This window comes from Anguilla rostrata, chromosome 11 (assembly GCF_018555375.3).
Source record: "Anguilla rostrata isolate EN2019 chromosome 11, ASM1855537v3, whole genome shotgun sequence".
Lineage (NCBI taxonomy): Eukaryota > Metazoa > Chordata > Actinopteri > Anguilliformes > Anguillidae > Anguilla > Anguilla rostrata.
Genome location: NC_057943.1, coordinates 4,113,775 through 4,140,203, shown reverse-complemented (window position 1 = coordinate 4,140,203; position 26,429 = coordinate 4,113,775). Strand labels below are relative to the sequence as shown.

At 42.4% G+C, this 26,429-nt stretch overlaps 1 protein-coding gene across 1 annotated transcript in view; it reads right to left on the bottom strand.

Moving 5' to 3' along the window:
• grm6a (glutamate receptor, metabotropic 6a) overlaps positions 1–26,429 on the bottom strand; it is a 64,561-nt gene that overhangs the window by 24,635 nt on the left and 13,497 nt on the right. The window contains exons 2-3 of the mRNA XM_064300588.1: positions 16,209–16,834; positions 1,260–1,476 (exon numbers count right to left, since the gene is read on the bottom strand). Coding sequence (XP_064156658.1) covers positions 1,260–1,476; positions 16,209–16,763 — 772 coding nt within the window. The 5' untranslated portion in view covers positions 16,764–16,834. The remainder of the gene's footprint in view (positions 1–1,259; positions 1,477–16,208; positions 16,835–26,429) is intronic.

The window sequence follows — 26,429 nt, the reverse complement described above, 5'->3', positions numbered from 1 at the left end:
TATCACAGTCAGATGGCGTAACTGAGAAGGGGTCACTATCTTTACTGAGATGAGAAGGAATGTTCTCAGCCACCGTTGGATCCGTTTTGAACGGCTCTGCATCCTGGTCATCAAGACCTGGAGCTTTCCTCTATAACTTAATGATTTGATAGCCATGGTAATGTCTGTTTTTTGTCAATGGGTGAGTGCTTATGTTGACGTCCTCTGGGACATCTTGTATTGCATCAAGTGGTTCTGCGGGTGGCACAACTTTGAGGACCTCTCTGGTATTCTGTCCATCTTGCTCCCCTGTTATTTTCCTGTGGCCGGCAAATTGCCTTGCCTGTCTTTGATTGAAGGCATTTGCCTTAAATCTTTCCCCACAGATTCAGTTAGTGATCTTAGGTGCAGCTCCTTGCTGGTTCCTTGTCTCCTTGCCTTGTCAGCTGCATTTTACACCTCTTCCGGGTACAACCTTTAACCTCTGCGAACTCTTGAGTTTTGTATTGGCTTTTCTGTACTCTTCCTCCAATGTCTGTTGCCTTCTTTTTCAGGTCTCTTCAGTAATTCCCCATGTTTCTGGGCTGATCCACTCTTTCCGTTGCCTTCCCCACTATTCTGTTGTTTCCTTGCTGCTATCGCTATATGTCGTAGCTACCCTTTCCCAATTTGTTGTTTATAGTCCCCTCAGTTTCCTCATCAGCTTCTGCACTTCTGTTCGAAAAAGGGTTTGAAATTTGTTACCACTGAAAGTTTCTCCTGATGGTTTGGACCCTCAGCAGACCAACAACTAATCAAGATGCCCCTTTCGTCAGCGGTCCTGAGCGTCTCAGATTTAACTTCACAACCGCTCCTGTACGAATCCTAATATCCGTTCGAGATCTTCTCTACTTGCCATTCATTATCAGATGGTCAATCTGATTCTTATCTCTACCACAAGAAGAGCACCATGTCAGCTTGTGTGTGGAAACAGATGACCGCCTATCACCTGGTTGTTTGTGACACAGAATGTTGCAAGTCTCCCATCATTGCGATTAATTTCACCACAGCCATGCTTCTTCATCGCTCTTTCGTTGTTGGCGCCATTTTAACTATTACAAGATTAATGCTTCACCACATTCCACACCAGTCTTTTTTGCCATCTGTAAACTGTGGTAAAACTCATCCACTTTCCCAACAGTGCAGCTGTACCTGAGTCAAGTGGAGGCATGTCCACACCAAATGAATTGGAGCAGAGTCATAATAGAAATAGAATTACGGGAAAAGATTTCTGCCCTCACCTGCTTCTCTGGAGATCTGGATGAAGGCGTCGACCCCGCTCTCTCCGTAGTTACCCTCCGACGCCAGCGTGGACACGTAGTTCCACCCCATCGCCTTGACGATGTCCACCATGGCCTGGGCCTGGTAGGAGTCGGGCGGGACCACGCGGGAGAAGAAGTCGTAGCGGTTGTTGTCGCTGAGCTCCGGCGCTGTGGAGGCGTAGCTAATCTGGGGGATCTACAGAGAAACAGAGAAACAGCAAAACATCTCAGGCAAAAAAAATGGTGAGCCACATTATCAGTTAAGTTCAATAACATGGAAGCTTTGAAGCTAACGAGGCTTAGAGCTTCGTTGCCTGCCGAAGCCTAATCTGCTCTTTAAGTGAAATGTACAGCAAGTACAACTACAGGCTTGTGGACCTTTCAGTGCCACAAATTCAATCAATACCCTTACAGAGGCCTACAATCATTTGGTTCTGATCACATTAAAGCGGAAGAGGAGCTTCATATTCACCGACAATGCACCGTTCTTTTTCTGCCTCATAAAAAAATTTGCAGAGAACGGAAATGGAGAGTCCTGCTGTTCGATACACAGACTATTTTTTTTTCACCCAAACAATCTCTTTTGTCGACTGAGACTAGAAGCTGGCATTTGTCATCACGAGGTGTTTCTGTGTTTCTGCTGTTTTCCTGCTTTGTTGTTTTAAAGCAGAAAACAATCCAAGCTGTCACTTTTTTTCTTATGTCAGATGGTTGTTAATATTTGGCACGCAGGCCTCAAAACACAGAACTGCAGCCAAATGGCTGGTCTCTCATGCAGGCAAAGCTAATGGCCGATGTGTATAAAATCCAAAATGAGCGAAGACGTGTAAGCCATGAGTGATATAGCCAGACACTGAACTCATTTTATAGGATAATTATTTAGCAAACTGTTCGCCATCAATGTGCTGACATTGTCAAACTTCACAAAATCTGGAACTTTTTGCTTTGCAGCTGAACACAGGCTGTGAATTATGGAGGGGGGGGGGGGGTTTGGGGGGGGGCCTGACCCCCCTAATTGAGATCAGAGACCCCCTGATGGAAGTAAAAAACAAAAGGTTGGCGAGGGGAGGTTCTAAAATATCTTTACAGAAACTATGTAATTATAATGGTGAATATTAAAATGTGTTTCCCCAGTCAAAATTCCACCACAATTTCCTACACCCCTGCGGTGGGCCGTACCATTTCTTAACCGTTGAAATTTCCTGAGCAAGCTCTGCTCACTCATTACATTAAGCACGGGAAGTGTTATGAGAGAAATTACCGCAGGTTTGGAATTATGAGGGGGGGGGGGGGTCACCACCCCTGAAAGAGACCTCTGGGGGGGCCCAGTCTGCGACTGCAATTCCCCCCCTCCCCCCCACCCCCACCTGTGACTTAGATGGAAAGTCAACCCTTCAGCCCTTCAACGCAACACAGTGACCCTATAATATAGCTAACGTGGAATGAGCTACAGATGTAAAAGCATTTACTTTAAAAAAAAAATAGAAAAAAAAAAAACATGAGACGATTAATCTGCCCGTGTGGCGGTTTCTTAATGACTCAGCTGAGCGTTCAGTGTAATGGGCTCGGCTGCTCGTCTGTCCGCCAGGGTCTTTGTGAAAGGTTCTCCATAAGGGGTGGGGTGGGGGGGGGAGGGTCAGATAGCGAGTGGGGGGGTACACAGACAGAGGGATGTGACCAGGAAAAGGAGAGAGGAGGCAGTGAACCATTTGACAGATTATCTGGAAGGATTAGTGGGGTTTTAGTCAAATTAAGTTAAGCACAGAGAGAGAGGGAGAGAGACGGAGATCGAGAGACAAGGTTGCCATTTCTCGGTTGTAAGCCATACAATATATTTAATACCGACGACCATGTGGGGCTTAGGCTCGCAAGCCACCGACTTTAACCCTTTCCTCCCTGGGCTTTGTGCGAAATTCTGAGGGGAAACGTGGGGATGCGAAGTAATTTGAGGTTTGGATAGCGACTCAAGACGGTCAAGCCTCTGTCCGCAGTTTTAAATATTTACGCATTAAAATCGTTGTCTCCTCAAGTCATAAGTGACTTACCGGCACTCTTGTTTGTTTGCCATTGCTTCCCATTGCGTTGGATTGAAATCACATTTAATGGAATAATATTATACCAGCATTATTTACCAGCATTTGAGCAAGGCTCCATATAATAGATAAAAAAAAACACTTTCATTGAGCTGAAAGATGTCAAATCCTCTCACTTAATCACTGTAATGGGCCCTCTATCAGTTTCAGCTACTCTGTGGCTGTGTATATAGAGACCGTCCTTCTACACACACACTCAAACATACATACACACACACACACACACACACACACAGGTTGTAAATATAAAGCTAAAGATGGCCTAGTTCAGACTTGGAGGGCCAAAGGTCAACAAGCAGTCTGTCTACTAAAACCAGCAACCAGGGAAAACTGCACAAATTCATGGCACAGCATCCATCCGCACAATGACTGGTTTTAGTCTAAAGTTCGATCGCTTAATTTCCTCTCTCTGGCCTGCAGTGCAGGTGTGTAGGGGTATGCGTGGTAGTAGTCAGGCGGCTTCTCCGGACCATCAACAGAAGCTCCACTTACTACTTGAGTCTGATTACTAATGACGACTAGGACGGAGTGTAGCACAGTGGGTAAGGAACTGGGCTTGTAACCGAAAGGTCGCAGGTTCGATTCCCGGGTAAGGACACTGCCGTTGTACCCTTGAGCAAGGTACTTAACCTGCATTGCTTCAGTATATATCCAGCTGTATAAATGGATACAATGTAAAGTGCTATGTAAAAAAAAAAGTTGTGTAAGTCGCTCTGGATAAGAGCGTCTGCTAAATGCCTGTAATGTAATGTAATGTAATGTATGCGTGGTAATAGTCAGGCGGCTTCTCCGGACCATCAACAGAAGCTCCACTTACTACCTGAGTCTGATTACTAATGACTACTGCGACTGTCGGGAAGGTTTCCCGGTTCAGCCGGGAATGTTCTCCCGTTCTAGCGGGAACGTTCCCCCGGTTTTGTCAGGAACGTTGCCCCGGTTTTTTCGGGAATGTTCCCCCGGTTCTGTCGAGAATTTGGTGAAGACTGATGACAGCTGTCTGTGGCTGGGTTGTAGCATTGTAAGCGTCAGGCCAGAGTGAACAGAACTCTGAAGATCTCTGCACAAACTTCTTTGTTATACCCAGCCCGCTACTGCTCCCTTATGTGGTATAAAGTCAAAAACACTGCAGGGTTCTTATCAATGAGATGATGGCATTTTACATTAAAGTGAATGAATGAGAGTGTAATTATACACATGAAATTGCCTCCGTACTACCACAAATCTGACCAATGATCCCATTTCAGGCTAATCGACTAATTGCTGGCCATTCGCAATCTTTAGCCTTATATTTACAATATATCTATCCCTTCTATGGATGCGTGAGTGCATGTGTGTGTGTGTGTGTTAGTGTGTGAGAGTGTGTGTGTGCGTGTGTGTGTGTGTGTGTGTGTGTGTGAGTGTGGGCTTTCTCTCATCATCTCCCTGTTGCTTGCTTGTTTTTCAGAATCAGAATCAGAATCAGAATCGAATTTATTGCCAAGTACATTTACACATACGAGGAATTTGCTTTGGTCAACACACCGAGGCAGCCATCTGCGGCGCCAACGTATTAGATGAAAAATGAGAGAACAGGAGGAAGGAGGAGGAAAAAAAACAGTCCTTTCAATGAAACGAGAGGGCACTCGTTTCATTGAAACGAAGAAAAACCTCAGCACATAGCAACATCATAAAAACATTACAAACATAACATTTTGCTAGGATATCCTGAAGCTTCATTTACATGTTGACAAATATGCATAATGTTTGTTTGCAGTAAATAGGTATAGTAAATTGGAGCCTGAAAGCGGAACCATATCGCTAAAATTTCTTTTGGTGGAGAAAAAAAAAATTCTGCACACTTCATGCAAACATTCATTTATAGCTCCTTAGCGAAGCTTTTAGCCGGGTAAGCGGTGGATATTCATTACAGAAATGTCTTTTGGTAAAACATCAACATTTACCGTGTCTAATTGCAGCAAAGATTTGAGCTGTTATTGTCCCGGAGATTTGTAACGTGCTCGTTTCCAGCTGATCAAGGCTGAAATGTTTTTGGGTGTTATAAATCATACCCCATTAACCACACCTCGTTTTTACCATCTTGACAGCGCCTATATTAATTTTATTGTTTAATGTATGTTATACTATATTGTTATACTGTATTATTATAGTTTCTTTTCACATCTTGATTGGATGGAGGCAGTAGGTTTAATGCACAATGACCACAAGGCCCAAATTATCTCATGTATCAAAAATGACAACGTTTATTCAATAAAACAGAGAACAACAAGCCCGGTTGAATTTAATCAAGCTCTGTTTTTTTTCGGTTTCAGCTTTGAACGTTGTGGGAGGAAACAGTATTTAATTGTTGAAGGAGGAAATAATGTATGATAACGCTCCCGAGAGATTAATAGTGTTGTCATGTTTCACATTCAGACTCCTTCATTATGAGGGCTCGCTCTCTGTGAGAGGTAATTGTACACCACTGTGTAACGGAGGGGTGTCCTGGAGGCGCCGGTGTTGTATGTAGGTTTTTGTTTCCAGCCAGTTACCCAGGCTGACTGAGCTAATTGGCTGTGCACACAAACGCACTGGTTCACTCGTGGATTAGATCACAGTAAAACGTTTCATATAACGACAGAAGAACTGTCGCCGACTGTCGTTCATGCGCTTATCAGGAAACATAACTACAAAAAAAAAATGTTAGAAATGCAGGGGGAAAAAGTCAGATGCCGTAATTGTCAAGGCTAATTAAATAATTAAGAGAGAGGGCGGCATGGTATGGCCCTCCATCGTGCCTGGCCCTGGTGTAAAGATCCTGTCACTGGAATTGTGCCAAGTGGAACTGTCGCTCAATATACAGTATGTGAGTGAGTGAGAAGGGACTCAGTGTGTGCAACCATGATCTTCAGAAACCACATAGAATTAAAATTATAATAAAATAAAATAAAATAATAATAGTAAAATAACTATAAATAAGTTATGGGGATAGGAGAAAAAAACCTATTTGTGACCATGGTGACCAGCATAACTGGAGAAAACACAGCACACACCGCATCTATCATTATCTATTCATTTCAAAAGAAAGAAAATAAGATCATATTTCAAAGAAAGCAACAAAGGCGTAGCATCTAGCTATTTATAGCAACTACATTCTATATCAAATGAATAATGGATAAGTATAATGAATCTATTGCACAACACACACAAAAATTGTCATGAGATGTGAAGCCCAGACCTGTGCTCAAACGTCTGTTGCAAAATAAGCAGTACACAGTAGGTACTGTACCTAGGACCAGGACTAGGAAGCGCTACAGTTAAAAAAATACAAATAAAAATAAATAAAAAGAGAGAGAGAATTTCGAGTGGTGCATGCCTATAGTTTGCACCAGGGGGTCTAAAAGTCTCCTGTTGTTTTGTTGGTTGTGTTCGCATGTTTCACCAGTTCACGTTTCAGTGGGGACTGGCCAAATGAAACGCGCTCGCTGCGCGCGCCTCGTATGCATTCGTTATGCATGGATATTCTGCGCGCGATCTGACCTGCCGGCTGGCTGCAGTTCGGCGGCATTTATTCAGTTCTCCACCGGTTTTTTTGTTCAACTGAACTTTTCTTTTTTTCTTTTCTTTTTTACCGCGGGTTCCTGGAGCACGTAACCGTCAGGCATTTTATTTTTCATCCCCCCGGCTCTATATTTAGCCGGAGGTCTGAGCCGCCGCCAGAGGCTTATTGTTGAAGGAGCCCTCGCTAATTCTGCCCCTAACAGCCGCCCGATGTGTTATCTGCCTTTTCCTCGGCTCCCCGTTAAATGGCTTTTTGTTCGGCGAAAAAAAGTTTCATCAACGTGACGAGCACTCAGGAGGAAGGGGAGAGGAAAGTTTTCTCTCGCGGCTGTCGTGCTGGAGAGGGAACGCTGCGAACCGCGGTATACGTTCGGCAAATAAAATCAATATACAGCCTTCAGCCGAGCGTCCTCATTGCACGTCAGAACTAGATTTACTGGGCTGATTATGTTGTTAGATAAGGCTTTTCCGGATAGTACAATATTCACTGTTTCCATTGTTCACTTTTCATTATCACTTGCAGCACCAAGAAATCCTGACAGGAAGCAATTAAACCTTTAAGTTATATACTTGTACATATTCTTGTTTCGTAAGTGGGTATACAAAGGTGGGGATATATGTAATGAATGGTTGTTGTGCTCATAATGTATTACTGTAATAAATTGCACTAAAAAAATAAAGTAAAGAATATGATGTTACTGGGATTTTCATCCTTTGAAGCTGTTTCAAAATACATTTTTTGAAAAACAATATATATCTGAAATTACAAATTGGAGAAATTGCAAAATGGGAACACAGAGGCAGGCTAAATGAGATAAATGTCAGACAAACTGACAGTTTTAGGCTTTGTCCTGTTACACCTTTGGGTGTCTGTGGGGGGTGTGGCTTTAAATGAGCAGGGCGGGGCTCCGCCCACTGTTTGCGTCTCTGCTGATTAGGATGGCAGGTGTGGATCGTTTGGGAGGAGCATATAAGCAGTGCTACACCTCACCTCTGGCTTCTCTGTCCCTCTCCTGGCTCTGCCACTCTGACAGAGGCTCAGTTATGTTCTTGGCATGCTCTTTTTTTTGTTTGTTTGTGTTTTGGCACTTTATATTTTTAATTCGGTGTCAGATTACAGGCTGGCGACATCTTGTGTTTCTCGGTTTGTTCCTCTAGTTTGTTTTCACTTGTGGGTCCCCCTCAGTTTTGTTGGGGTCAATCCTGGATTTGACCTGCAATAGCAGGGGAGGGCTGGGCCTCCCCCTTTTTTTTTTTTTTGTTTTGTTAATTTTCATTGATTTGCTGGCTGGCTTGTTCTCTCCCAGTGTACGCTAGGTTAGATTCCAACACCCCTCTCGACCCTGCTCAGGATAAGCGGCTATAGGTAATGGATGGATAGATGACTAGCCTGATTTTTGTTCTTTTTTTTTTCCTGTTAAAAATGAAATATTCATTCTTTTTCTGGTCAAATTGCCTGACTGCCCTTTGTTGTTAGTTGGCGGCTTTGCCTGTTATGTGTGTTTGTACCAGCTGCCGGTGTCAGGTTGCGCCCAAATGGTCCCTGTGGGCACTGATGGCTGGCAGTGGTAGGGAAAGGGCGGGAAAAAGTCGTGACAAACACTGAACTCTGATTGGAACCATGTCTAGTGGCCAGATGAGGCCAAGATTCAGCTTTTCGGTCCAGTGCATCAGTTGTGGGTTAACGTTGAAGGAACGCTAGTTGTACTGAAAAAGAACTTATTTCCTGGGACATAGCCTAATGGTTGAGTATCTTTGATATAGCGTTTGTTTTGGTATGTAGCTGTCGATGCCATTATTCACGCACTTTCAAAGGAGTCAATTTGTTTTAAGGAATTATTCAAAAACAATGAGGAAATTCTAACTAATTGATACAAATGTAACTAAAATGAATAAGTGAGGTTATAATTTAATATTCTATCCTTTCACAAACCTAAGTGAATGAAATGCCCAGTCAAAATTAATATCAGTGCGCTAAAGCCAAGACACTGTTAAATTGAGTACCCAACGCTGCTCCCTGAACCAAAATTCTTCATTTAGAAAAAAAGGAAGGGAAAAAAAACAAACATTTTATGAAACATTTCACGATGTTCCAAAACGCATCTCCCCGCTCCCCCCCCCTCTGGCAAAGTCCACAGAGCCGGTTCCAGCTGTTACGCAACTGGCAGGTCACTGAAGTGGTCCTGCCGGAGGGGGCTGAACCGACAGGGCCGCTCTGTGCCTTTCCTGTCATCGCTCCGTGACCCGTCTGTAATCAGAATAAGTGCGGATGACAGCGAGTGTGCGTGTGGCTGTCTGCCCCCCCCCCTCGCCCCCCCCCCCCTCCGCTCCGCTCCGCTCTTTGGCAAATTAAAGGACTGAGAGCCGAGACGGTGCATCTGAGGTCCGCCTGCGCAGATTCCACCTGCGCAGATTCTGCCTGCGCAGACTCCGCCTGCGACAAACGGACCTGTCGTATGTGACATGATGGGGGGATGGAGAGGACTTGTGTGTTAGTGTTGTGTGTGTGTGTGAGAGAGAGGATTGGTAGAGAGAGAATGAAGTGTTGTGTGTGTGGGGAGTGTGTAAGAGAGAGAGAATGAGAGTGTGTGTGAGTGTGTGTGTGTGAGAGAGAGAGAGAGAGTGTGTGTAAGAGAGAGAGAGAATGAGAGTGCGTGTGTGTGAGAGTGTGTGTGTGTGTGTGTGAAAGAGAGAGTGTGTGTGCGCGTGAGAGAGAGTGCGTGTATACGTGAGAGAGACAGAGAGAGAGAGTGTGTATGCGTGCATGTGTGCGAGAGAGTGAGTGTGTGTGTGTGAGAGGCAGACAGAGAGAGAGAGAGTGTGTATGATGACTTCCACTAAAGAAAGGCCTATATTTGTGTCATTGTAAATCCTCTTATTTCACAGCTTTCTGCCATAAAAACGGTGGAGGAAAAACCCAAAACCGCGCCAGTGCGCCATCATCATTCCAGTAGGATAACCGATTTAAGTGCCACGTCATCATCCAGTGTGTGTACGCGTAGAGCACAATATGACAATGGCTTCTACCTCAATGCCTAGCAATGTCATGCTACATGGTACATACACACACCCACACAGATTCATGCCCATAGCAATAGAACATATTTTTAGGCTATTTCTGAGGAAATAATGTATTTGATGTGAACATAATGTAATGACTTGTGTCTGTGACGTTTTGAGAATCTTTGATCGGTGAGTTCTTGTTATGAACCCCAAGGGATTCCATTTACCTCCCCAGAAATTAAAAATATATATATATATTTCTAGGTTCTAGGTCATTTAAGATTTTACTGGAGGCTGAAGTCTCTCATAAGCTACAGCTCTCTGTGCATACATACACAGAACTCAGTTATATACCACACCACAGTCTTAAAATAAGCTTGATAGAACAGTCTAATGTACCCTTATTTCATGGTCTAACAGGGAAGAACGATTTTGAGATGTCATTTTAACCTGAAAATCATGTGCTGCACACTCAGTGATAATCATAGAGTAGTTGTGAATGGCAACACAGGATTAAAAAAAAAAATTATTTATTCATTTATTTTTGCTCCACAGTCTATCTTTAGAGATGTAATCAACTATGAATAAGTGATCTGTTTTATCTGTTCAAGCGTACTAAAAAAATCACAATAACAACCCAAGGTTTTTTGTTTTTTTTACCTCTTATTTCACTGCCTCTGTACATTAATGTACTTTCTTCAAATTAAATTTGCACTTTTGAACACGAATGTTCTGCATTGAACCTTGTTTGCACACCACTGCGCAAAGCAGCGACCGGGATCATTACACACCGTGTGGTTCAGTGAACTTTCAGTTGGCCTTTTAATGAAGACGCATGGCCAATCTTCCAGCGTTCCTCGTCTTATTGTTTGTGTTACGCCTTATGTATCTTTGTTGAGATTAATTAGTGCAGTGTCTTTGGACAGCTGACACCACAAGCCACATCTTTCTGTTCAAATCTATTCCATTCATTATAAATATGTAATCACTGTTATAATGTGTTTCGCAATTTAAAAAAAAGTAATCTGAAACACTGTTGCCGGCACAATTGACCATCCCTTCTGTTTTCTAAACAAAGAACATATTTACATCACAAAGGCCAGAGAGAAAATTAGCTTGGGTCACCTGTATCTATGCCAGATAAGGTAAAAGGGTACCGATTAGTTGTTAGAATAGACTAATTATGGCTTTTGTTTGAAACCTTTTTTCATTCTCTTAAAATAAATAAATAAATAAAAATCCTCTCAGCCATCAAAGCATTGCAAGTATTTCTAATTAGAAGGTTTAATGAAGTGGGGAAAATAGAACAAAAGTATAGAAAGGTTAAGTCAAAGAAACCACAAAGATCAGCACGGTCATTTCAAACGGTCTGAAACATGGACTTTTCTGAATGCCTTCATGGCTTCCATTTTGATTATGAAACTCCTGATGAAGTCTGCCCTTTAGTTTTTAGAAAATAGGGAAAACACTAATCATCCTTCTTTGCATTTGTAGAGTAACGATGTCTATCAGGCCCAATCGACCCACAATGTTGATGACATTCAAAATGGCTGCCTGCTGTTGACCCATTAAATGGTAAATGGACTGCATTTATATAGCGCTTTTATTCAAGGCGCTTTACAATTAATGCCTCTCATTCACCCATTCACACACACCAATGGTGAAAGGCTGCCGTGCAAGCTACCACTCAACCCATTGGGAGCAATTAGGGGTTAGGTGTCTTGCTCAGGGACACTTCGACACGCCCAGGGCAGGGGATCAAACTGGCAACCCTCCAACTGCCAGTCAACCGCTCTTACCTCCTGAGCTATGAGCCATTACCACACAAACAATCATGGAACCCATTGTAGTAAATACCTCTATAGTACAGTCCCTTGCTTTATTGATTCCATTAGATTTTCTCTGATATGCCCATGATTGGGATTGCATAAATCATGAATTACCAGAGACAGCTACTGTACTGATTTACTTTATCATCCATACCGAAGATGTATTTTATATTTTGTCACTTAATACTGTACTGGTATAAGTGGCAATTGGTTGATTTTGTATGATACAAAGCAAAAACATATCTTTGGCAAAAAAGGTCTTACGGAGGGAATATTATAGGTGTTTGTCCAGCTGAAATGAAAAGGTTTCCCTTAAATGCATAAAGCAAGCTGTCAAGAAACTCAAATTAAAGGCGACCAATCGGTTGGCCCCAGTAACCGCATAAATACGCTTTTCCATAATCAACCAATCGCATACACACAACGCTTTTCTCTTACCCGTCCAATCACAGGCACACATCACCAATGGAGTGCTTTTTTACACCAATAATCAGACCTCTCAGTGCTGCTGCTTGCCTGCACTGCTTTTGCTTGCTTCGCTGCTACTGCTCAGAACTGCACTCACCCTCCACCACCCCAGCACCACCTGTTGTTTGGATCTGCTTCTAGATACCGGGGGGTTTTCTGGTATTCCTCCTGTTTAGCACTCCCTGTTAGATAAGGCAGTGCACACTGACCAAGAGTGAAACGTTACATTTAACCCCAAGGTTGTTTTAAATTTTTAAAACTTATTGGGAACAAACTTGTGGCACAGAATGTACTTCGTTTGTATTTATGAATTAATTAAGTCACCCTTGATAGTAAGACAAATGTTTCTTGCATACGTTGTCTCCTTTTGATAACTGCTGTAATACAATGTTGCTAGTGTAAGTTATTTAGATTTGTTGTGTAATAAGTAATGCAGACAATGCTGTAATGTAAAATGATATATTTGCAGTTTACAGTCTGTAAGAGTTTTTATGCTTAATCTCATTCAGAAACTGTGGCCATAATATTGTAAAGTGTTATTTTAAATTCATGCATTCAGATGGTGTCTTTGCTGTGACACTGAAGGGGGGGGGGGGGGGTAGGGGTAAAGATTCTCTACAATGAAGATTTTTCGTCTCCTTATATAAGACCCATGTAGGATTGGATTTTTTTTCTCTCTCTCCTGTGCAGTAAAAGGAGAGAAATATTCAATAAGCATACAGTTTATTGCAAATCTGTAAATTGGTCACGGAGATCTTGTACTTCCTACTGCCACGGCCCAATTACCAGTGGGAGAAGCAGATCTTACGACAAAACGACGACGGCCCATAATGCCGTTCACTGCCAGATGCCCAGAACGTGCCGCTGGCTTGAGCCTTTGAGGGGCCTGAAGATCAGGGTTTAATTTGGGGACACCCCCACCCCCCCAACCCAAAGAGCAGGATTTCATATGGGGACACCCCCCCCCCTCAACCCAAGAACACAATTTCATTTGGGGACCATATGTCATGAATCCTATTTTGGTTTTTCATCAGAACATTTTTAAGAACAAAACTGAGAACTATTTAAGAAAAGTTTTGCGAATGAGTCCCATTGACCTTATAAGACTCCTGCTGACAGCCAACCAAATTTTCTCTCCAGAGATTCATTTGAATTTTTTTGTCTGCTCCGCGACATTAATTTAGGCCACAAATCACCCCCACGTGCTGACAAATCCCAATCCTCCAGGGCTGTGACAGCTTTTCGGTTTCCTCACCTGGGTAAATTTTTTGAACTCCGTGTTCCGTTCCCGATTTCTGTTTAATCCTTCGACTACATTAAGTGGCATATTAAAAAAGAAACGCCTTTAAGATATTCAAGAATTCAGTTTATTCATACATATTTATAAGCCAAATGATGATTTCTGTCAGAACAGGCATGCGTATTGGCATATGTAAGTGAAGCGCTACAGTTCACAATATAGCTTGGTATATGCAAAACCATAATGCCCTGGTTGGGATGCTTTAAATAACATGAAATTACTCTAGTATGCCACAAAACACAGTGAACAGGAAGGGGGCACGAGAATCTCAAAGGCTTCACAAGAACAGCAAACGACCACACAGAAAGTTGAAGCTCAAAACCCCCCCCTTTGGAATCTCTGCACCTCATTTGTGTATTCAGGCCAAAGGACACGCCTGAAATACTCCGCGGTCTGGCCAACACGTCCGGGCCGCATTTGGAGGGAGTGAGCGTTTACCGTCACTGCAGTGGCTGTTTGCTCGGAGCAACTGTGATGTTTATGAATAACACATCCTAGCAGTGGTAAAAAAATAAAAAAAAAAAATTTCCACGGCGGACACAAACGTTTCGGTCCTGGAGCGAACGATTTTGACTGAGAACGACGGAGAGAGGTGGCGTTGCCGCCGTCGTGCGCCGTTTGTCGTTACTCGTCCGACTGGGGAAACACTTCATCTCCCGCCAGCTGAAACAATACCAGAAATCTTCTGCTCCGAACGGTAAACACGATTAGTTATGCTTCCTGGGTCCCCGCAGTCAATACACTGCGGCTGTACGGCCGCCCAGCCAAACATCCCCAGTCAGCGTTCTGCAACGGCCTCGGCTATCAAGACACTGGTACAGGAAAAAAAAAAAAACAGTAGCTGGAATTTTAAAACTTTGCTCTTATACACACACATCGCTTTTGGTTCAACAACTGTTGTAAAAAAGCAACACCTGGTACTGTTGTGTGTTCATATGTGTGTTTGTGTGTTTGCACTATGTTTATGTTTATGTTATGTTATGTTATGTCTGTTATGTTTTTATTGCACTATGTTTATCTTATTTTATTTATCTATTTTATGTTCACTGTTATGACCGACCTGCCAAACATTTCCTTGTATGTGTAAACCTACTTGGCAATAAAACCTCATTCTGATTCTGATTCTGATTCTGATATTATTCTGTAGGATGGATGCAGACAGAAACACAGTAAAATGTTCTGTGTTAAATAAACACTGACAGTGTTTATATGAGGCCGCTCTCATATGGCCAGCGTGGACTCGTATACAGTCGAGTTCGAGTTGAAACAACACTGGAAACTTCACTGTGAAGGAGGAGGCCAATAAGATTGAAAGCAAGATCCAATCGCGTTTCGGGCAACGGAGAGTTGTCCTAATGTGAGGTGACAAATGTGCGAATTCGTATCTGCTGCAAGAGTCATATCTGTCAGCTTGTTTTCCATGCTCAACAGAGACAGGATTAGCAAGGCTTCACAAAGCGATCAAGGAGGGCATCTTTACTCCCACTTGTTTTCATAAACAATTTATCGACCTACTCATGATTCAGTTTTACAGTTAATATTGTACTACTAATATTAATGAACTTCAGAGGCCATTTGTTATTTATTTCGGTTATTTTCAGGAACTCCAATCCTTTGATTCCGTTCACTACGAACTTTCATTCACTTGATTTGTAGAGCAGTTTGTGGGTACTTTCGGTGTGCTGTTGGCCAATGACTTGCAGCACCCATGTGTACCCAAACTTCAGTGCACATTCCTTCTGAGGCCCTTTGCAGAAACAAGGTCTGCAGCAAGATAAACGATGTAACACCTATAGTAAAAACAAGTTTGGGACAACTCCATTTCTTACCTCAGCCCATATAAAGGACCCAATTAGTCTGCAGTAAACCTGAAAAAATCAATCTTCTTCTTGAAGGTCTCATATCACATGAAAAGTTATCGTAGGTAAAAGTTATTGTTATTGTGGTAAAATACACTTCCTGGGTACGCATACACCTACAGGTTATGAATCATTAGCCTTCTGCAGTACATGATGACAACTCACTGAATGGGGGGGGGGGGGGGCAGGGGGGCTGAATTTAGGATGATTCCAAGGGCTCTAACTGGGGATTCCGCCAGGCTCTATGCGCCTAAATTAGTTTTGGATGTGGCTGCGCTTTTAGTATTAATAGCAGAAAGGATTATTCACAGCCAATTGCAGATTCAGCAGAAGAAGTGTTCTAATTAGCAAATTCCAATGTGATCAGAATGAAATGGTGGGAAGGACTTTTACTTTCTGGACCTGTATTTTTCTATCATTGAGATTTCAGTATGAATGAGACCTAAAGCTTTGTGGGACAGAAGGACACAGAACATAAAATGTTTATGACAGGGCTGCCCAACCCTGTTTCTGGACAGCTACTGTGCTGATTTCATTTCAAACCTAATTCTAGCCTACAAATTAGCAGCTGGATGTGATCTCTAGCTGTTGAATGAGGTGTGCTTTGTTAGGGTTGGAGTGAAAACCTGTAGGACAGTAGATCTCCAGGAACAGGGTTGGGCAGTCCTGCTCTAACTGTTGAATGAGATGTGCTTTGTTAGGGTTAGAGTGAAAACCTACAGGACAGTAGATCTCTAGCTGTTGAACGAGGTGTGCTTTGTTAGGGTTGGAGTGAAACCCTACTGGACGGTAGATCTCCAGGGACATGCTCGGGCGGTCCCGGTTTAAGGGATTCTCACCTCAAAGAGCCTCAGGACGTTGGCCACCATGATGGACACGGAGCTGGCCGACGCCCCGATCACGCCCACCACGCGCTCGGGCTTGCGGATGATTGGCGGCTCGCCGTTCGAGCAGCGCACGTCCGACGTGTCCTTCTGGATGAGCGCCTGGACGAAGGTGAGCGACTGCTCCAGGGCGTAGGTGTCCCGCGAGCAGGTGTCCAGGATGCGCGCCCCCAGCGTGATGTTGGGCAGCACCTCGGGGTCGCTGTTGATCTGGTCCAGGGCGTACAGCATGGCCTCCATGCGGTGAATGCCCTTCTCCTTCTTGATCTCCCCGCAGGGGACGCCGGGCGGTCCCCTGGAGTGGACCGGGAACAGCCCGCCCAGCGTGATGTCGCCCTCGATCTTGATGGAGTGGGGCTGGGTGCCCTGGTGCGCCCAAGACCCCGGGCTTAGCCACGCCCACATTATCCACAGGAGGCGGGGCCACGCGGACGAGTGACAGCCGCTCCACCCGAACGCCCAGAGCATTCCATGCCAATGGCAAGACGGAGATGTGGGTAACTGTGACATTGTGGTCTTCACCAAAAGGAGATGGCGTGATCTCTGGCACAGCAAAAGGCCTTACCTTCTATCTGAAACACCTGAGAGAGAGAGAGAGAGAGAGAGAGAGAGAGAGAGCGAAACGGGGTCAGAATCAAACTACAACTGTGTACCATTTGCATGTAGATTATTATTGTATATTTGTCTAACTTATATTTTTTGATGAACTGTATAAAAATGCCTTGCAAGGATAGTTTTAAGTTCACAGTCAGTTATAAAATGGATTGTCAATTTAGGGTTTGGGGGTGCTGAGGCCTATCCCAGCATGCATTGGGTGAAAGGCAGGAATACACTCGCCAATCTAGTGCAGGGCACACACACCGTCCACTCACACATTCATACCTATGGGCAATTTAGAGTCTTCAATTAGTATGTCTTTGGACTGTGGGAGGAAACCACAGGAGTTTTTAATCTAATTTGGCATTTGGAATATTGAGGGATTGACTAGTCCACATTAATGAAGAAAAGTAATTTTACAACCTGAAAAAGAATGAAGCTGTTAATGCACAATAGACAATAGTGCCACCTTTTGAACTCTGGGTTTGACCTCTACTGGCAAGGGATATGCCATTTGTTTACCCCTGTGTAAGTTTGGAAAACAACATGTAGGTATGCTTATTGTTCAGAATAATTTTAATTTGCAGTTCTCAGTACCTCAGCATTTATCATTTCTCCTTGAAAGCAGTTTCCATTGTGTTTTGAACTCAACTATTAATCTCTCTACATCAACTGCAGAGTACCTTTAGGGTAAATTAATCTAATCCTTGGTTAACAAAAAAATTTTAACGGTCTTTCTTCTCAGATGCTCAGCTACAATTTTTGAAAATGTTTTTTTTTTAACCAAAAAAGCACCATATTTTTCTGTGAAGTGCTGTGGAACTGTAGACATTTTCCTCTGACCTTCAGTAATTACATTGAAGACTTTAATCATAACACTCAAATATGAAATTCCTGCAGTCAAAAACAATTTCATGACACAACTAGAATATACTGTAACTTTTTATAGGTGACCTTTTTCACATCGACAAGAAATCGGTATTGAACACATAGTACATTTTACATATTATAGTACATGTACAAACATATAAGCAGACTATTTAACTATATAAATTGTTGTTTTTTAGGACACTTGGTTTTTTAATGTTCTTTTATTATCTGTAGGGAAAACCTTTTAGTGTCTGGAGTTGAAAAAATCGAGTTTCCACTGATAAAACACAATAGATTGAGGCTTTGATTGAGAATCTCTACTGGTGGATAAGTATTGCCTTCAACCTGCCAGGGGTTGAGCTCCTGCTGCATTATTGCCTAGCAACAGTATCACAGGCTACCATTTGACATCATTGAGACATATATATGCCTTCTGTCCAGCAGGGCAAGGCTCTCTCTCTCGTAGTACCATGCAGCCCAGAGGGTGTACAAATACTCACTGGCTCTAATTTGTTTGTTTCCACTGCATTGCTAATTTGCTGGTGGGGGAGGAGGGGGTGAGGGAGGGGGGGTGGGATTCATGAGTCCAAATTGGGGAGAAAGAAGAATGAGGAGGGACAGGCAGGGAGGGATTTTATATCCTCAGGTGAGATTAGAGCACTTTTTTTTTTTTTTTTGCTTTGTCTGGATGCTGTTGGTCTCTGTGTGATATACACATACAGTTGTTTCCTGCACAGTCACAGGCATTCATTGTGTGAAGCAGATTTTATTACAGTATTGCACTCTCAATACTTTTCAGGGACTGTATTCTGTTTCAAGTATCATCGCAGAGTGGAGGAACTGGCAATCGTCCAACTGGGATCGTCCGCCCTAATTATTTTGGATATTGATGTTTCATGAGGAAGATCCCAGACGATGCGAAATTACGAATATCGCTACAGACATCCCGGCCCCACAAAAAGTCACCATCCTATCTGCCACCATTGATCAACACTTCTAAGCACTGCATCTCAGTGTTTCGCATTATGAAGCACTATCGGTTGCCTTCTTTCATCCCAACCCCCCCAACTACCCCCCCGACCCCCCCCCCCCCCAACCCCCCAGATCAATTTCATCTCGCATTCCGATGATCGCATTCCCGATGGCGGTCCTCCCCTGCTTTATGGGAATCGCTCAGCGCACATCCCCCCCCCTTACGACCGGCTTACATTACCGCTAATGTCAATCCGGGCTGAATGGAGCTAACCGCGCCGCTAACGACACTGCATCGCAAATGGAGCGGGACTGGACTCCCAGCGGTACTCTGACCAGCTGTGGGGGGGTGGGGGGGGGGGGGCAGGGAGGTCATGTGCCCCCCCCCCACCCTCCCACACACACACACACACACATAGTGAGTGTGGGTCAGGAGACCGATGCCCGTGCGTTCCCGCGGAAAGGCTGATCCCTCGGCGGACGCAGATAAAGCCGCCGCCGCGGCAGAGCTTAGCGGTGGCCCCTGCGTCGGCGCGCATGCCGAGGAGCAACTTAGCGCTCTTTAATGTGGGCTAGCCTAAGTGCGCATTAGAGCTGATGGGGACGTATGGACGGCTAGCTCAGGCCGCTAAGGGGGGGAAAAATCACGGAGAAGAGAGTGTTAAACTACTGTGGGAGTCTGGAGAACTGCGGCTTCCAGTCTGGGGTTGTGCTAATAATAATAATAATAATAATAATAATAATAATAATAATAATAAGTATAACCACAAGCAGGAGACTGAATAGTGTGTGTGTACCCTGCGCTAGATTGGCGGCCTGTCCAGGGTGTATTCCTGCCTCTCGCCCCAATGCATGCTGGGATAGGCTCCAGCACCCCCCGTGACTCTGACCAGGATAAGCGGGTATACATAATGGATGGATGAATGGGTAAATACAAGCAGTAATTAATGGGGCTCAAGCAACATGCAACAATTATGAATTTTTAAGCTGTAAGGACACATTGGATGAATGGTAAAAAAATAAAAATAAAACTTTTTCAGTCACTGTCCCAGAATTTGCCATTGTACTCCCTATAATAATGACAATAATAATTCACTTTTCTGGAACTTTTCTCACACTCAAAGCGCTTTGCACTGATAAGGAGGGTGGGAAACCTTGCCTCAACCACCACCAGCATCAATTGTAAAGCGTTTTGGATAAAAGCGCTATATAAATGCAGTCCATTTACCATTTACCAGTGTGAACCATCCACCAAGGTGAAGCTCGGTGGCCATTTTGTGCCAGAATGCTCATCTCATTCGCGTGTTGACTAGAATGTCATTTGTAAAGGGAACATCTGGATGTACATCTGGGTAACATTCTATCTCTTAGATATGCCCTACGGCTGGTTGGCACCAGTAAAAAGATAAATGATAAATGTATGGTTTGTTAAATTTTGTGAATGGTGCTGTGAACAGAATGATTATCCACTTACATAAACATCTATGAGTAATATCCTGGAGTGGCATTCTAGAGGGCCAAATCTCTGGTGTTTTAGAATATATTTAGAACATATTTTTCTTGATTTTCTATGCAATAAACTGAACTTTCAGTAGCTGACGTTCTCCTGCCTATACAATATAATACAGAGAACCGTATTTGAATCTTAATCAGGTGTTTTGTTTTTTCCATACTTCTCAGTATTAATTATGTTCTACTCTTGTATTTTGGAGTGCAAAGGTACACTGGACCCACTTTCGCATTCAAGTCAAGAAGCACTAATTGAATGTACTACTCAAGGACAGCTTTGTACTGATTCAGCAGCTCTTCCACTACATCTTGTCCCCATTCTGCTCAGTGTGTGAAACAAAAATTTAGGCTTTAATTTAGAGACTTGCGCACCAGTTTCTGGGAAAATGGGTATTGTATGTTCTGTCCTACTCTAATTTCAAGTGTATGACCAATTTCATTTTTCAACGTTAACACAACCTGCTTAAGTAGGTTACACCAAGGCAGTGACTTTGTGCATAAGTAGGTCATGTGACACTGTCTAAACATATTTCAAAATAAGAGTTCCAGCAACATTATGATCATGACTAATACTGTGGAACTATTGCATTTTGGACGATTGCTGCACACAGTTTTCTTATCAAAGACTTTCATAGATAATGTGGAATATGATTTGGAATATGTTGTTTTGTTCCTAGCATGTTTTGCCTTTAACAGTCCAGATGTGAAGTGTTCCCTTGTTACTGTATGTGTGGGCATATCTACATGCTTCTTAGTGTGGTTTGTCTATTTGTTTTTTGTTTTTTTCCAATATTTTGTCAATGATTAAAAGTTCAGTAATTTAAATTAAAACCATCTACAATGCAAAGTTGGCTACATTGAAGACTACATTGCTTCTTGTAAAGAATAGGAAATGTAAACTATGGCTAATTTTTATTGGTGGATTAATTCCAAACACAACACCAAAAAGAGTTGAATTAAATTAAATCAATATTAGCACTCAGCTACAGTATGTCACGTAGCCAGGGAAAGTATTTCCCTTCCTGTTTTCTGGGTGAAACGAGAGGAAAAAACACATGCCACCGTGCTCCATCTGCAGTACAGCAGCTAATTTTGAGCCTTTTTTGTTTAGCAAAACAACGCGTTCCCGGTAATCCTCCCTCTGTCCTGTGCCAATGAAGCCTGGTCCCTGCAGATCTGTGTTTCTCAGGACTCGTGAAAAGGAGAAACAGCCCGAATGTGGCAAAGCAAATTAGATGCATTACATTTATTTGGCAGACGCCTTTATCCAAAGCGACGTACTGTACAATACAAGTGCATACCGATAAGGTACAATATTAATTTCATGTGACGGTTATTCGTAGCCATGAACACAAGTCCAGTTCACACAGGAAGTGCAGGCTAGGTAAGAAGGTTATGGTAAATCGAACTAGGAATGCATAACGACGAGCTACGTCATCGAGACAACGATGCAAGTGCAGTATATAAGCACTGGATGGAGGTACAAGCATAACATGAAAGTTGCGAAATGAACGGGAGCGTAGATGGCATTGAACCCGCAGCCCCATTTCAGGCATGTGCTTTGGGTCGTTCCAAAGATGTTCCCGCTCAGTCAGATATGATCGATGGCTCCCTGCACCTAAACTCACGTACCGGAAGGACCTTTTTTTTTTCCTTTCTTTTCTTTTTTCTGAGAACTCCGAAACCCTCAAATAGGTGGTACGCCAATGCACTTACACTTAGTGCCACTAAGCCACTAACCACTAAAACTGAGAAAATATCGATAGTCCATTCTAGCTTATTTAAAGAAGGCCTGGGAGAGATTTGCACTTAAAAAAGGAAGGGAACTGAAGCCTAAATGTTGTGTATTTTTGCATTTTTGTGCAGATGTGACTGGATGGATTTTATGGATCACTTAATGGATGGATAATATGGATAATATACCATAGATCTGTTTATAAGTGCCCCCAGATACAGCTGTCTACATGGAAAATGAATAATAATTCAAATGAAGTTTGAATTGACAGTAAAAAAAAAAATATTGGTGTTTCTTGTTGTTTATTTGGAGGGAACATTTGTGAGTTCAATTTTTGATCATAAATTTATTGAAAAATGATGAAACAATATGACACATTGACATGCATGGTCCATAGTCCTTTCATAAGTAGTGCAGCATTTGTCCCAGGTGACCATCAACTGCACTGCACATTTGGATGTTGTAAGTTTCAAATATTAAAAAATTCTCTTTTTTTGCAGTAGACGAATGTTACAGGTATAGATATTTTGACAGAAAATGTCCAGATTTGTAATAGACTTCTCTCTTCCAAAGCCAGATAGTTCACAGAATTACGTTCTTCGATTCAAAAAATGTTTCTGTGCAAAATAAGTTATATGCTGTTCCCTCGTCTGACAGACAGGGGGGTCGTAGTGGGGGGGGAAGTGGGACTGACTACCCAGGGCCCGAATGGGGGGAGGGCCCTCGAAAAGCCTGGAATGATGCGTGAGAGACATGGATCAAGAGAGGAAGGGGTCCCACAGAGACTGCTCGTGTATAGGGCCCAGAATTTTGTGCTACACCCCTGCTGACGGACACTGTTTTCCTCCAGTACTTTCACTCCCTGTAGCCGCTGCTTCCTTTTGCTAATTACAGCTGATATGGGGGTGGCACAAGGCAGAGATCCAAAAGTTGTCATCAATTACTCTATAGTGAATAAATGAGTCATACTATACATATTACCACCGACAGCCAGGAGAGAGTGACAGTTTCATCAAAGTAAAAGCTAGCGATAGCCAACAGCTAGTTGGAAAGTTTTTTGTTTTTTTTGAAAATGTGGGAGCATCTATGGGCATATTGAGAACATAATTACTGATTCACATATTGGGGATTATTTCAGTGTTATAGGCCTAAAAAGTGTAGAGATTAGATGAGCCAAGTTACATTTAGAAGATTCTAGCAATCCAGGAGTGGTCACGAATACCGGTTAAGGCACAAACATTTCATTTATGGCCTATATTTGTATTCATTTGTGGAGAAGAAGCCCCACAGCTTTGAGTGGGTGAAGAAAATGACATTGTGGTGACTCATCAAAATCTGAAACAAGAAAATGCTATTTTTACACTTGTCTTGTAAATAAAGCATTTCATTTTATAATCTTATGTTTCTTTGTTCCCATCCCATCTTGGGAGCAATGGTAGGAAAGGAAATCTCTATCAGTAGGCATGGAAAACTAATTAGCAACTCAGTACTTATTAAATGACTCATACCCTACATATTACCACTGACAGACAGGCAAGGGTGAGATTTTCTTCTTACTATGTTACAGTGAAGCCAGCAGCAACTAGCAACCGACTAGCAGGTGATGGGTAGTGAAATTATTAAAGCTGTGTTCCTGTTTTGTCTTTATATGAGGAGTGTGATGTTATAAACAAGAACAATGATAAATTAGGTGTGATATCATAAAGAAATTCAAAATTACTATGGTAATTACTGTGCTATTTAAGCAATGTATCCAGAGTCATAATTCAATAAAACATGGAGGTTTGGATGAGTGTGCTGGTGAAGCTGGTACATTAACAGCAATTGTGGTAATCAATTTAGTTTCATATTTCCTTATTGTAGCTGGAAGCCTTGATAACATTTATGAAACATTTATTAAATAAATTTACATTTATGAAACATATGTCTGGTGGCACTGGTGTCGTAAGACCATATCCATGCTTCATTTGTATTTTTTTTTTCTCCCTTAGTTCCTCTCTAAGTGGTCCCCAAAAGGGCTTCTCAGTGCATTTCTTCACTCTGTGACTGGCTGATACTACACAGTGTAAATGCTTAAGGCACATCTTCCCTGCTTTGCAGCCATAAAGGCCCTATTCTTCTCTACATCCTTGCCTCGTTCCACAGCACAGTACGGCATTATCTGCCTGCTACGTAACGTCATGTTCCTGAATGTGAGCTGCCAGCCATCCAGAGATTAAATGCTAAATTTAATACCGAATGCTAATTATCATTCAGAATGTGTTTCTCTGTGCTGGTTTCACTTAGGGCAGTGGTTTAAAAGCAGCCACGCTGCAGTTCTAGGGATTCAACGGGGGAAAGACGTCGTCTTACATGGTACTGGTGTCGTGAAATAGGTCTTCTCCGTGCTCACTCTGGTCATTGCGATTGTTATGGTGGCCAAATGTCACGTAAACATTAATAACAATAATAGGGGGCGTAAATAAAACAGTTTGAATTGCAATAAACTTTTTTTTTTTTTGCAAATGAAAGACATATGTGCGGTGTATAATTACACAGTAAATGGCATAATATCCGAGATTTTTGTCTCCATCAAGTCATTATATCTGCGCCAAGTGTTTCTCCAAGGTACCTTTTGGATCCAGTAACGCTACTTATCGCACCATCGCATATGGCTAGTGTGGGAGTTTACCAGCACCTGCAATTCTGCAGATGTTATGCAACGCCACTCGATCACAATAACCTGGCAATTAGTTGATGGAAGAAGAAAAAAAAATTTTTTTTAAATACCGTCAGGCATTGTTGAGGAATTTTTTTTAAAATTCTTTTGCCCATTATACAAGTACTTCTAATTACCCTGTTGCTGTCATAATAGTCTAACGTGTGATGCTGCTCATTTATTTTGATTGACAGTTCTACCATACGTGAGGCACAGTTTTACTGACCGGTTGGAGGTGTACTGGCGACGGCAAAAATGTATTGTCATTATATGGTATATGTATAGTCATTTGTGGTCTATGGTCAACAAAAAAATCCCTGAATTATTTTTGGTTTGTAATTGCATATGGTAATTCTGAGATCTGGCTTTAATCAGAATACTATAATATTCTAGAATACTGGTTTGTGGAAATTGTCAACGCATATTAAATGTAAACATTAAGGGTTTCCTTATGATAAATGTATGAAACTCAAAATATCAACTGCCACAGTAAAAAAAAATTGTAGGTGGTGAATGAAAAAAATGGAAAAACATAACCAGTCCCCACAAGTGAAAGGTTCTGGTGGTTTGTTAATGGTGTGGGGTGCGGTTTTCTCTTGTCTACTTTGGGGGGTGCTCACACCCTCACAAAGCAAGGCCGATGTTCATTACTACATAATGGCACTGAGTGAACACCTTCACTCCAACGGTGGAGCGTTTCTTTCGAGCAGGAGCATCTCTCACGACGACACCGGCCATTATCCGCGAAGAGAGCGCAGCCCCCTTCGATTGCTTATGTAGCATGGCGCTGATGAAATCCACTACAGCGTGTCACAGACTTCTCAATCACAGGACCTAAACTCAATCAAGCACCTGTGGGACAGCCTGGAACGACGTCTAAGCCATTTTCCACTTACATCGAACAGGCATGAGGGGATTGTTTTCTTGTGTATTGCGTTCCTCCATATTCTGGTAGAGACTCTATGTCACATAGTGTAGCAGTGTAGTGTAGTGGGTAAGGAACAGGGCTTGTTACTGAAAGGTCATAGGTTTGATTCCTTGAGCAAGGTACTTAACCCGCATTGCTTCAGTATATATCCAGCTGTATAAATGGATGCAATGTAAATCCAATGTAAAGAAAATCCTGTGTAAATTGCTCTGGATAAGAGCATTTGCTAAATGCTTATAATGTAATGTAGCATAGCAAACAGGCTGTACTGCCTTAGACATGATTGTCCAGTAACCAACATGTCAGTCTAGTTGACTTTCTTTAATATTCAGAGTAATATTAGAAATAAAACATGTACAATATTTTGTAGCTTGAATGATAAACAATTTGATTATTATATCTGCTTTACTACATGACACAGCATGCTGCAATATTTTCCAAATAACACTAATTGAATTGAATTATTATTTTGAATTTAATCATCTCATTGAATTAAATCTGATTGATTTTATTCCTTTACTATTACAGTACTTGTTCTATTACAGTATCTAAGCGTATTATTACACATTTAGGTCATTTACTTGATTTGATGTCAGCATTACTTTGCAAGCATCAGCCTGTCTTTCCAGATCTCAACGGCAGGTGCTGTGTCTACAGAACCTGAGTCCTTCACTTCCCCATTTTACAACACAGATATGGAACCCAGTATTCACAGTATAATGCCAGTGTTAATTAAACTCTAACATAGTACACGTGAGTCCAGTAGGGTCCATACGCACCCAAAGAGCTGATTTAACATTGATCAGTTATTGCGTAAGTGCATTGGCATACCACCTACTTGAGGGTTTGGAGTTCTCAGAAAATAGA